The 14,125-nt window shown below is 35.8% G+C and overlaps 1 protein-coding gene across 2 annotated transcripts in view; it reads right to left on the minus strand.

The window, feature by feature from the left end:
- Window positions 1–14,125, minus strand: part of TCEA1 (transcription elongation factor A1) — a 29,024-nt gene that overhangs the window by 6,678 nt on the left and 8,221 nt on the right. Inside the window, exons 3-5 of one of the 2 annotated variants that reach the window (XM_086740812.1) lie at window positions 9,872–9,977; window positions 1,708–1,795; window positions 516–658 (exon numbers count right to left, since the gene is read on the minus strand). In XM_086740812.1, coding sequence (XP_086596938.1) covers window positions 516–658; window positions 1,708–1,795; window positions 9,872–9,977 — 337 coding nt within the window. Of the gene's footprint in view, window positions 1–515; window positions 662–1,707; window positions 1,796–9,871; window positions 9,978–14,125 lie in introns of both variants that reach the window. The other variant, XM_086740810.1, reaches the window with a different exon arrangement.

Here is a 14,125-nt window from a genome sequence, read left to right on the forward strand (position 1 = left end):
AAAAGGCACAAAGATAGAGCAATGCAAGACTCTCTTATTTTAAGTATCTCAATGAAATTTCAAAGATTAAATCAAAACAAAAAGGCAGTCTTCAAAAACTAAAATCTGAAGGCCCACAGGATCCCTGGTGTAAGAAAGGCAGGCATGTACACAGTGTTATCTCTCAGTGAGAGATAACACAAAAAAAATAGCAGCTTCCACAAAAAGATTTAAATGAGGCATTAAGCAGGCAACAGCCTTGCTGAAAAGAAGTTCCACCGTAGGCAAGATATCAGATGAACAGAAGCCACAAAATGTCCCATATCATCAGGAACAAAAACGTATTTCAATACTTTCCCATGCTGTCAAGGTTATTTATTACTTGCAACTTGGGTGAACTGGCCTATGGGTATATATACACAAATGGACATAAACAGGGTTTATTCTACCCTATGAGGCAGGAAAAAAAGAGAGTGTTAAGGACTGAAATAGAGAAGGAAACAGTTAAACTTCAAAACATAGTCCACAAAGCTCACCTCCTGTTCTGAGAGCTGCAGAGAGCATTTCTCTACATTTCACTCGTACAGAATCTGAAGTGCTTGGAGCCCGGGGAAAAGAAGGGATGAAAGAATTTGAGGGAGCACTACCCTCCTCCTTCCTACTGGAATTGCTACTTGAACTGCTGAAAAAAAAGGTAAAAAGAAAACTAGTATTAATGTTTTTACTCCCTCTTCAAATAACTTTATTCCACTGCAAAACACAGAAATTTTGCTATACCCATTTGACGGTATTCCAAAAATAGAACACAGGCCACTTTTTTAAAGCTACTTCTAGCTCTAGAGTCAATACAATTTCAAAAGTGTCTCTAGAATATTCAGCAGGATACTCCACACAACAGAGACACAGTGGGTATTTCATTCCATTTTGTGGCACGAAAGTTTTAATTCTCAGTTCTCTACATTAACATTGAATCTATTCCCCTCCCCTGGAACTTTACTTTAAAAACCACTGAAGACACAGCACACTAACACGCAGTCTGCAGTGAGTGCATTGCATTCAGTCTGCTGACTGTACTGAGGTGGTACAATAGTCGCAAACAAACAATTAATGTAGCTTTGCAAACTGTAAACTGAAAAGTTTTCAGCTTGCATCAGGACAAATGGTTAGAGGTTAAATTTCAACTTAAAAATGGCTGCTGGAAACAGATTCACTAAAACCAGAAATGTATAGAAGAAATGAGCTTGCAGATACTATTTTGCAAATGTTCTTCAGCTCCTATAGTGTTATTAACATGGGCTCATTTTTCTGATAACATATTTTGTGTTTACAAAAAAAAAAAGTGCAAAATGAGATTATTAAACATAAAAGCTATCAGACAAAGGAAGTATTCTACACTTCTAACATATGCAATTACCACAAAGCTGTGACTGAAAGGTGTTTCAGAGTTCTCAAAGCTCAGTGTGAGTATTGAGAGAGGAAGGAATATTTGACAGAAAAGACAGATGGAATATACAATAACTAGTCGGGTCATATCTTGACCTATGGCTTTCATCTTTAAATGACTGCAGCAGCAGGACTTACTTCCCTAAAAACACACTACTTCTTGTACAACTCTATGCATTTCAGAAAAGAATGTGGAAGCTGTCTCTGATATGACAAATTCAGCATTAGTTTAATGCTAATTTATATCGAGTGAGGTTGTTTTTATAGTCAAGAAGAATTAAGTACCTTTCTTCTCTTGCCTCAGGGCTGTTTTGTGAGGAAGATGCAGGCTCCTTTTTCTTTTCCTCAGAATCTTTATCAGTTGAAGGTCCATCTGGAAATACAAAACATGAGAAACTCTTTTACCCAGAAAGAATAACAGATTCAAAGCAGTGGTAAAATATATTTGATGATTTCTCCTGAACCAGTTGAAAATACTATCAGCTCCCACTCTCTGTTTTGACCTTCTTGCAGTACAGCCTTCAACTTCCCAACACCCTCCCCAACCCAGCAAATAGGAAAATATGACAACACTTCAGATCCTTCAAGTCAAGTCCAGCATCTGCTTAAACTAGCAGTGAAAACATGATGGAAACGTAGACTTTTATGACTTATTTTTGACAACTCTGCTGCATGAGGTAGACAATAATTTCTTAAACTACTGCATCAGGTATCTGGAGTTTGTCTTCCATGTTTCCAATACAAGTTCCTACTAAATGCATGTCATTCTTTTTAATTATATTCACAGGATTTCTACCAAAGGACTGAACCAAACAAAACTGTGGTTTGAAAGCTACAATGGTTGCAAAAAAAAAAAAAAAAATTCTTCTTATGCTTTTGAAGGAGTTGTCCAGACACACACACAGTGTTTCCTGTGATAGTTCTTAAATTATTTGCCTTAGTGTTTAGAAATACTTGAATTTGCCCCTCCTATACAGGCTATGTTTAATGATGATTTTATAAAAATAATTACAAAAGCCTTTATTAAAAAGGGCAATCAGAACATTTAACTTTTGCCTAGCATGAACACATACACTCTTCAATTGTAAAGTCAATTCAGAGCAGTTAAATCGAGCTACTGCTTTGATTTGCTCTCTAGAAAGGCTGACTCTCTCCACTGCCTACAGAGAAAGCCTAGCAAGGCTGGCATCACTCACTGACAGATTATGTGAATTTCTCTCTCTAAGCCCTCATAAAGCTGCCATTAAACTTCTAAACTTCATAGACCACATTATTGGGATAAGCATATATCGCAAATTTTAAAAAGAACTAAAAACAGATCAAGAAAATGAGAGAATTCTAATAAGCCTCACTCATCCCAACAAAGATGTCCTGAACTAGATATTTAAATCCTTGTTTAAGCATCTAAAAGTATCCTCATTTCCAGAAGAGCCCCATCCCCACATTTCTCAGTGGAAGTTGGTGGCATGGAACACACAAATTCAGGTCTCTTATTCAAGCACTGAGCTTCCCCCCCCCACCCTGAGAGTAGAAAAACTACTGTACTGGCTTATTTTTTATAGGAACAATTTACGTTTAAAGCTACACAGAAAACATACTAAACTGAACAGAATTTTGATAATTTCCTTAACGTTTGAGTTAAGGAATCTACGAAACAAAGTATCATATTGTAAAAAAAAATATTAATCATAAAAGGGGACCACAGAGACAGCTGTACTGGATCAGATCAAGCACCCATCCACTATCCTGTCTCCAGCTGCACCTAAGAAGCTATGCCTGCAAAACAGTATAGGAACCAGGCAAGCATACAAAGATACTTCTCCAGAACATTTCCGCAGCCTTCAAAAGCTTAAAAGTTTAGTGATTTCCTCACCCATTGTTTGTAACTTTGTATTCAATCCTTGATACATTTTTTAATAATGAAAAAAAGGAAAATTAAAGATAGTAGATGATGCACTTTGTCTTTATTAAGATTTTTTTAATAACACCTTTAGCTTATTAAAGATATCAATTCAATCAAATATCAGGTATTAAAAAGCAATTTCACTAAGAAAACAAACAAGGCTATAAAACTGAATGGATCACAGAAGCTATGACATCTAAAGTGTGTAATACTCAGAAAACAAATCCCATTTTTAACATGCATATTCACAACTACTCTCTATGACAACAAATGCTTATATAATTTAAAAAAATATTCTAAATATGCATGTAATCTCATTTACCCTCATCATTTTCTAAGTACATGATAATTTTTGTCAGAGGCTTTAAGATGAACTGACAGAACAAATGGGTATCTTGAGGCACAGCTCACATTCTGCAAAGCATCATAGCTACCTTAGCGCTGAGCTCTGCTTCAGCCCATGCACCTCCATATTTTTTTCTGGCAGACAAGTTGTCAAATTCAGAGCTAGTTATCTCCTGCTTATTTTGTATCAAATACATTGCTATGGTATAACTGGCATCTAGTTTTAGTTCATCAAATGCTTCCATTTAGCCCAGCACCATTTCATCAGAGAAGGCAGGCACCTGAGAACATCTGACCCTGATTGCTTCTTTCACTTATGGAGGGCAGTTTATACGCGAGGCACAGGGATAAAGCCAGAGGTAAAAGCACAGCTCTTCCAACAGCTGCAGACCAGCCCATGCAAGCATGTCTCAAACCAAAGTCAAACTCCAGCAGCTGAAGCAACTGGATCACCTTCAGCAAGTATATCATCAAAACTACTGTTTCTTTAATCACTTAGAGAAGATTTTATAGATACTTTTGTTTAATCTATTTTCAGAAATCTGAAAATAAAGTTACAATATTCTTTGCTCAAAATATTCTCTTAAGTCGGTCACTCTTTGGAATCGTAAATTGGAAAGCACCAAGGAAAGGAGATCCAGTGTCAAGCAATATTTATTCTGAAATGCACAAATTAATAAGGATTTCTTATTTTATTAAAAGACTGTATCGACAAAAGAACAGAATGCAATTAACAGCCTGCTAGACAGCATTTCAATGGTCCTCTGGGGAAAGGAAAAAAAAAAAAATTATTCTTGAGAAACCAGAAGTCCCTACTAATTAACTTATTTTACATTCAATGGCCAGACTCTAATGCAAAGGAAGACTGACAGCTAATGAGAACTACAACCCACCACAGAAATTCTAGCAAAGTAAGATGGAAAAAAATGGCCCTTCTGTGAAAGATATTTTAAAAAATCCAATGAGCAAGTGATTCACATCAGGAAGTCTATAGAACATAATATACATTTATAGAATATAAATTAAAAGTTGCTTTAAAGAGGCACAACTTTTTTCAACTTTGGACAGCTATTAAAAAATATCAAAACTTTTTTTCAGAAATAAACTGAAACTGTCATCAATTTTAGGATCGAAAGGTGTTTTTTGTTTTTTTTTTTGTTTTTGTTTTGGTTTGGTTTAGGTTTTTGGGGGTTTTTTTGTTGTTTTTTTTGGTTTTTTTAAATAGCATCAGCTAATTTAAACTAATGCTTCTTTAAAACAGAAAGAACTAGCTAGTAACATGAACTGACTATTAGCCATTGGAATAAGACTATCAAATTCTGACTACTGCATTGCAGTTTCCATCTGGGACTTGCAAATAACTTGAAAGATACTTCTACCTTTTCCAGTGAGATAATCGCTCCAAGGTAAAACATGACATGACAGTGTACCAGAACAAAATTTTAAATGTAATAATACATGGCCAGAGATAACATAATTAATCTGAATGTTAGAAGCCATTAATAGCTTCATCATAGATTCTTCTAATTATATTACAAGTGAACTCAAGACATTTGCTAGTAACAAGAAAAAAAATTAGAAAATAAAAAGATGTAATGTTATTAATTTATAAATTTAACTTTTAATTTTTCAGAAATGTTAATGAAGGGTGGCTAGTTATTCCCTGGAAGCACATGAGAATTTAATTTAGTGGGTTACCATATGTTACTGAACCAGATATCGCTGCAGAAACTTGGAAAGTTTTCTGAGTGTCCAGTTTAAATAAGTTAAAGGAAAGAGATATGAGGACAGGTAACAGATGGCATAGTCATCAATTTAACAATGACCCTCATATTTAATGATTCTTTAGGCCTCATTTTCCAGACGCTGACCAAAAAAATCTTGAGATGCACCAACAGCTACACTTGTCAGCAATTCCTCTGCAAGATGTAGTAAGACATGAAGGTAAAATCAGAAAAGTTTCTTCCTAGTAGTAGCATAGGGAGAAGTATATCTATAGATAAACAATGAAATAGTGAAATGGTTGCCATTTTAAAAGATTTTTTTAATCATGACAAAAGAGCATGACACTAACTTCTTTGCTATGTAAGTTTTTTCTCCTACACAGTAAGATGTAATTTGCATCATGTGTTATTATCGCTCCATTGATAATCCTTAAAAACTACAGATCTATTAACTGTACATGGAACAGTTCCAAATATACATTTGACAGGAGGTGATTTCCACAGCTCATATTTGATATGGAAATGAAACTACTGAAATTATTTTTGGACTTGATCTTATTTGATATCTGATGAAGACATGTACTTTTCTTATCAAGACTAAACAATACTCTTACACACTATTACACTGTAATTTAGGAACTTGTTTTGCCAATAACAATTTTTTTTTTGTGCAAAACCAGTAGGTTACTAGATGTTCTTGAACAACTTTACCTAATGACAGCATTAACATGTCTGTAAGACAGTCCTACACTGTACCAGCTTGCTCCAGTAGAATCAAACCCACGTTCGAAATAACAAAGGTTTATATGAACAAAGCAGTCTTGAGTAAAAAACTTCTGTGAAGTATGCCTGGTGTTATCGTCTCTTGATAGCATTAAGCACTTAAACATTCTTTTAAAATAAAATTACTTAGGCATGCAGTTTTTTGAAATAGGCATTTCAAGATGTTTGTGGCCCCATTTTTAGTTTTTATCACTAGCAATAGATGATCACACTTGCACTTAATGTCAAGATTATTGTCCAGTCATTCTCTATTTCCAGTTCAATACCTAAATGTACTGGACTTAAGTTAAGTCCAGTCAGAGGTCTGGACATTCTTTTTCACTGTACACTCTTAGAGTTCAGTAAATAATTATTTGTGATGGAGAATGTTAAATTTCTTAAAGAATTTTTTTTTTGTTGTTTTTTTTAATACAAAGGAACACTCCTTATAACCTAAATGGATATGCACAGATTCATTACCTGCATATCATATTCTATATACTCAGCTACTTCGCAAAACAATCTTTATTTGCAAATCCCATGTTATAACTGAACAGTATTTTATTCTGAGAGCAAAATTTGCTTCCTTATGTAAATTGTAACCAACCTGGCTCTGTGGTTTAACGTTCTCACAGCAACATCTGAAAGCAATCTTCCACTGTAGCTCGCTCAGCGAGTCGCTTCAGACAATACTTGCAAGCCCTCTGCCGGGCAGCTCCCATCCCCCTGAAAAACCACTAGTAACCTGGCATAGCTCTAGTCAAGCCACAAACATCTGGTGATTCACAACCTTACTTTGATTTCCTCTCATGTTTCTCATGCATTCTTAAAACGTAAGTTCCAATAGCACTGAACTTAAACAGTACATGCAGCCTGAGCAGTCAACGATTCTTGCCTAAATTCAAAATGTCATTTATAAAAATAACTCACAAAGACTTCAGATCTCTGAGTACAATGCTTGGTACGATTAACAGCTGTCCACTCCTGTTGCCATCTTTGATCCATACCATTTTACATGCACTATTAACAGCATAAATAAAACTGATTTCTCAGGCAGCTCAACACATGGTATTTCATATTTTTCTGAGAAAGTCAAAACTAATGACAAAACAAGAGTACTTTGTAAGATTCCCACCCATACTTCACACAGCCCAGATACCTACCTTCCACAGTTACGAGATTTTAAATTTTAATGAATTACTGAGCAGTGAAACATTTGCCATACTATGCTTTATTATAAGGTCTACATTGCGATCAAGGAGAATTTAACTACCTAAGTTTTAAATACAAGCAGTGCTGTATTTTCAAGAATAATTTTATTTTATATCAACCACAACTGTACTAGACCTGGCACAATAATGTACACATAGTAACATCTGCCCTGTAACAAAAATTAGAGCATGAACAAATGTCACAAACCCACTCCCCTAAGAAGAAAGCATTCAGTTCTGATCAATGTCAAATATCTGCTCTTTATTTTCCAGTTCCTCATGTTTGACTTCACACGATACAAGCAGCCTTTGGTAGAGTCTCCCAACTGTCTTAAAACAATCTGAATGTAGCAAGCCATCCACTTTTCCCTAGCTGTATGTTACTGCTGCAATTCCTGTGCAGGAAACAGTAACTGCAAACAGACCAGATCAGGGAACCGATGCAATTGAAATCTAAGCCAGAAGAAATGAACAAAGCAATTGGTTTCCAACTGGTCAGTTCCCACCTCTGGTCTTCGGGATAGCCACTTGAGCACTATGCGCAGGAGGGAGCAAGAGGCACCTGTGGAGAAGGGAAGCCAGGACCATCTCTTTCAGCAGCAGCCTACACCCAGATTGACCTGCTGTGACCATCAGGCACCATGGTCTTATTGCAGCCTTCTACAGCATGAACACCCCTTGGTCCTCAGGCAGGAATAATACTCATCGTATTTCACAACAAACACTTAAAGATCAGTCAGCTATAAGTAATAATATATTAAGACAACTTTGATTTAAGACAATATGTTAAAAAAAAAAATATGAGAAGACTATTTTTACTGCCTCAACAAAGAGATAGCAATTCCTCTGCTCAAAGGACAGCGCTACCCAGAAGGGTTAGCCCTCCACAAAAAAAGCAGCATCCAAGGGCACTTCCAAATCCTGAGAATTCTGTAGGGAAAAAAAGTATTTTCTCTACTTTGTTGCCTAAACTCCTTGTAGTTTCAAAAATCTGAACTTCAGAGAAAAAAAAAAAAAAACAAACCAAAACTTTGATAGAGCCTTTCTTGTAATTTAAATAAATAATTTGAGAACTAGGTCACTCAATCCAGCTGCTGCTTTTAGAAGTCTTTAGAGTAACTCAAGTTAATATGCAAGCTCATTTCTCCACTTACGTATCTTACCACTTTTATGCACTGGATCTAATACAATTGGACTTCAAGTTCTAAGTGGAAATTTAAACATAAGTAGTACATAATTTCCACTATTTACCAGTGAACTCTAATCAGATCCTTTATAAAGGATTTGATTATGCATTTAATTTATTATAAAAGTCATTATCATGATTTTTCAAGTATGTTACCAGCATATCTAGTATTATCTAAATTTAATTACTAAAACTCGCCTAATTAGTATTATCTCATTTTTTAAAGGTAGGTTAAAAAAAAAAAAAAAGTCTGCTGTAGAGGTGGTTGCTTCTAACTAGAATATGGCAGTTGAAAGCTGACACAAATTGTCCATTTTTACATACATATACTGTGAGATGGATACAAAGTAATTTCTACACCATTTACACGAGAGTAATAAAGTATCTGATAAAATACTTCATAATGGATAAAAATGAGGCTGACTTCAAATGGCAGGGAACTCAAACACCTCCTGGTATTTAGGATATTTTTCTAGACAGAATGGCAAATATTTAAATCAGTAGAAAATAACTGTTTTCTATTTCAAAATATTAAGCTTCCTAAATCTTAGTTTACCTAAAATTGGATACAAAGAAATAAAACAGAGTACTAGCACAGTGTATGAATAAAAATATCTGGACATAGTTTGAGATTTGAGTGTTTTCAAATACATTAAAATTAAGTACTAAAATTAGCATTGACTAAAACCCTGCTAACAGAAAGGTTTCATTAATTGCATTCATTGCGTTAAGGGAAATTAAGCAAAAAGTATTAACTCACTAATTAGTAAGTTGTTTAAAAATACAAAGATTTTAGAAAGTGCAGATCTATTTCTCACTACCTGTAAGTTGTAACAGATTTTTAACGTCAATTGTTTACTTTTTTTTCTTCCTCTTCACAAACCACTTTATAATCAAACTTCAAAGCCTCCACACTCTCATATGAGATTATGCACAAATTCTTCAGAGTATCTGTTATATTTGACAAAGGAAATAGTCAAGAACAGGTTCGTTAGTGCTTAGTACTGCAGTACAGTCACCCTAGCCCAGTGGCAGGCAACAAGACTTCAGAAATGAGTCATGTCACAGAAGATGACTTCCTACTGCTTGCCAGTCCCAATAAAAATATATTAACTTTTTCTCTGAATACACTTTCACAGTAATGCACTGGTGACTGTCAAAAAGTAAAAAAAACCGAACTACATAAGTGCAGAAAATTTTAACATTTACACAGGAGCACAAATATATCTAAAGCAAGCCAGTGTTAAGGACCTGCATCAAGACTGCATACAGTTAAAACATGCAAGAGCAGGAAACAAAAAACTTTATGTCACCATACCTAACAGCTTCTTCCAAGACTTGATAAGAGATTTTGCTAAAGATGTAACTTCTTCATCTGTGCTTTGCTTGCGTATCGCATTCACTGACATTCCAATTCTGGTAGACTGCAATAGAAATAAAAACACATACTATGATATGTGACAATAACTTAACAAGTAAAAAATATATGAACTTGTACTTTGACACTGTTTTTTAGAAGTATATTTTTAATTTGGTTTTGGTTTTGTGGTTTTTTTTTTTAGAGTATCAGGATTAAATGTTGCAAGACTTTACAAAATTTATTTTAACAACATGGACATTTTAAAAAGAATGCAACAGTATTACCATTTGTCTCCATCACAGAGGTCTGGGGGCAGCGGTGGACAGAAGGGTTAAGGGGAATCAAGCAGATTTTTGCTCCTAAACTGTTTCCAGAAGCTCTGCAGAACTACTTACCTAAACTAAGCATGACATTCAAAATATTTAATAACAGGAAACTCATATATACATCTTAATGTTATATATATTTTTTAGCAAAGATTCTAGTCTCAAAATCTTATTTTTCTGTGAAGTAATGACTGTACTTATGTTTTAGCACGATCAGAAGCCTATCAACTGCTTCAGTGACTTCACACTTTTTTAAGTTCCCATTTAGTGGCAGCAGAAGAAGCTGCAATACCAGTTAGGAGTGACCAGTTTCAGGTTCCTAATAATTTTGGCAACACTAAGATTCTTTAAAATCTTAATCTAAAATCTGCTTTTAGACAGAAACAGTAAGACTAGCCTACCTCTCTGAAAAGGCCAAGATAGTGACAGGCTTTAAACCTTTGGCACTACTGCCACCTACAGAGTGAAAAGGAGATTAATTTACAATTCACTCCTTTTAAGACTCAGAAGCTAAGGACACAAATTTAGCTCAACAGCAACAAGAGTTTCATTTTAAAAGACTTCTGTCGGATGTGTTCATCTAACAAATAGAACATTTCCACATTTCTAGTTTCAGATGAGGAGAAAAGCGTTTAACAATACAAATCATAGAATGGTTTGGGTTGGAAGGGACCTTCAAAGGTCATCTAGTCCAACCCCCCTGCAAGGAGCAGGGACATCCCTGACTAGATCAGGTTGCTCAGAGCCTCATCCAGCCTGGCCTTGAACATTTCCAGGGATGGGGCATCCACCACCTCTCTGAGCAACCTGTTCCAGTGTTCTATAACTCGCATTGTAAAAAATTTTTTCCTAATTTCCAATCTAAATCTATCCCCCACTATTTTAAAACCATTACTCCTTGTCCTATAGCAACAGGCCCTACTAAACAGCCTTTCCCCATCTTTCTTATAGGCTCCCTTGAGGTACTGGAAGACCGCTATAAGTATTTCACTATAATTTCATATTTTGATTGATGACTAAATTTTTCAAATTGTTCCTAAGATGCTCAGTTTTGCTGGATTTACCATTTACAGGACTCACTAAATACACATTATTCCACTTACTTGTGCAGTAATTCATCATAAATTTCCTTCTCCTTTAAAGGAAAATTTAAATCTTTGTGGGTCACTAAAAATGGAAATTATTTGTTCCTGTAAAATACTCCTTACAACCCACACAACACTTTTTGAGGCACCATGAATGTGCTAAATGACTGGAAATATACTGAAATATTCAGCAGCTATTTCAGCAAAGGAAAAACATCAAATAACCTCAGGTCCAAGCAACAGTTTTAAACACGTATTTCGGATTAAAGAAAACAGACACTTACTCACCTGTAACTGAAGTGTTTCAACATGGACTCTGCTCACTCAGACTAACAGAACTGGCCAACTCTTGTGACATTTTAAACACATACTCTTGACATTATGTTCAGGCAATAAAGAATAACGCACTTGGAACTCCATAAAATACTCACCATACCTGAATGACAAAAACATATTCACAAAAAACCCAACCCTCCACTTATAACTGGGCACAACCATGGCCTACTCTCATCAGAAAAAAAAAAAAAAAAAAAAAAAAAAAAGACACCAATGCACAGACTTACTTAGGTAAGTAAAACTCAAAACCTCAAGCAAAACTCAGAATTAATTAAAAAAATTAAATTTCTTCTCATTACACAAGAGAAAGATTACGGTAACTGACTAAACTGCCAGTTTTCTTAAGGCAGAACATAAATATAGTCCATTTGTTTGCTTTTATAGAGCACTTGATCTGGCCTCACCTAAAGAGAAGGGAAGGAATGATCTATCAATTTACTTCCCGGCAAACTGACACAGGTAATTCACAAAGTATCAGTGCTGTAGTCTCAAAATTACTGTGCTTTAATGACAAACCAGCTGTCAGCATTTGACATTTCCTCAGTCTTCCAATCTACGGAGATGTTCTTGTGAGAGCCATTTTAAGTTGAAAACTCCAGTATTTTTGCCTAGCCCAGGGTAGGTAACCTGTGGAACTGCTTTATCTCTGTGTTAGTTTTTCAGCATGCAGACACATTAAAACCTTTGACCTGTCCAAAATGCATTTTTAATGGATTATTCTTCCCCACTTCAAATTCTAGAGTACTTCTCACCTGCCTTCTGAGAGTAAAGAGGCTCAGACATAGCATAAAACAGCTGTTTTCATACCCAAAGCATTCAAGCTTTGAAGACCAAGCAGCCTTCAGTTGGTATGAGCAACAGTTAGCAGAACTAATCTATGCCTGAGCATAAACCAAAGCATACAGTGGCACCTACTCTTCTCTAAATCAGACCAAAAGACAAAAAGAAGGAAAATAGTTGAGGAAGAAAGGCAACCACTGAAGCAAGCAGAGTTGTTACCAACTTTAGATTGTAAGAGAGCATGAGAACAGAGAACTGGAGAGCAGCTGGACCAAAGGAGAGCCAAATCAACCCCTGAAGAATAACTACCTCCAGGTTACCAGGTGTCCCCAGATCACCAAGTAACTGGCAAGAAGTCATTAAAAAGGACTGCACATCACAGCCTGGTTCTGCATACGTGTGTGTCATTTCCAGTAAAACCTGTTTGTTAAAATAAAGACCGTCTGTCTCACTCACTGTTTGGCTGCGCGCTAACCACAATTAGCATGAGGGACACAATGCCTTTAATACTGTGCAGCTACTGAACAGATTTGCAATTCTGACTGCCGGATAAATCATGTGTGAGGAAGGCTACTGGCTCCCTGCCTAGCTGAGCAAGGATCAGCTTGCTTACATAAAACTCGTTAGATATGACACAGTCGTATTATTGTCTGTAACCACTTCAGCTTTTTGTGACAAATATCAGGCAAGACACAACCACAACTCCAGACTACTGATGTGCACCTTCCTATTCCATACAACTGTAAATTGTACAGAGGACCTCACCAGCTCAGAGCAAAGCAACAGTCATGTCACTTCTCTTACCACACAAGAATAATGAAATTCTCACATCAGCTACCACTGCTTTTCTCAACAGAGACAGTATTGAAAACTGCTTAAAAATGGGTGCGGAAGTACACTTTTCACTTGCATCCTGCATCTCATCAGTACAAACACATCAACAGATATTTCGATCTATGTAGAGGAAGTCAGCACTCCCACTTCTGCAATATCACCACTTTCCTTGACATCAGCGCACCAGTGATCCACTACCAGAGCAATGCATAGGATTACTTTGCATTTCAACTCTCAGTCCTTCATTGCTTAAGCAAATTTGGGAGACTAACACAGAAAATGTATAGCAGACTTTACATATCTATAAAACTCTCAACAAAAGTAATATAAATTTGAGTCTAAATATATTGCTAAATGCAATCTTATGCAGCAGAACTGTTTTGAATACAGCAGTGGATACTTAAGAAAAACTTCTTACCTTAGGTACAGTCAATCTACCTCACAAGAGTAGACTAAAATACGTGATCCCTTTAGATCTACTCCAACACAGAGAAATCTCTTTTACAAACTCATATGGTGCCTGCCCCAGTACAGATTAAAACCAATCTGTTACTGCAAATATTACTTCACTCTAAAAACAGGTACCTGTCATATGGATGAGAATAAATAAGCTTCTTTCAAGTAGGATAGAAAACTGGACAGAATCAATATGCAACCCTATACAAATTAAGTCAGGGTCACACAGGTGCCCCGAAAGGCACCTGTGTGAGAGTCAAGTTTGTTTGTACTCAGCAAGATTAAGAGTCCTCCTCTGTTGATAACATTACTAAGGTTTTCATTGCAACTAAAAAAAGAATAAGTTATCTACTTGCACATTCTTCAGATTCTCATGGTTCAATGGTAAAATTGTT

The sequence above is a fragment of the Chlamydotis macqueenii genome, chromosome 2 (genome assembly GCF_036417535.1).
Source record: "Chlamydotis macqueenii isolate bChlMac1 chromosome 2, bChlMac1.mat, whole genome shotgun sequence".
In the NCBI taxonomy this organism is placed as follows: domain Eukaryota; kingdom Metazoa; phylum Chordata; class Aves; order Otidiformes; family Otididae; genus Chlamydotis; species Chlamydotis macqueenii.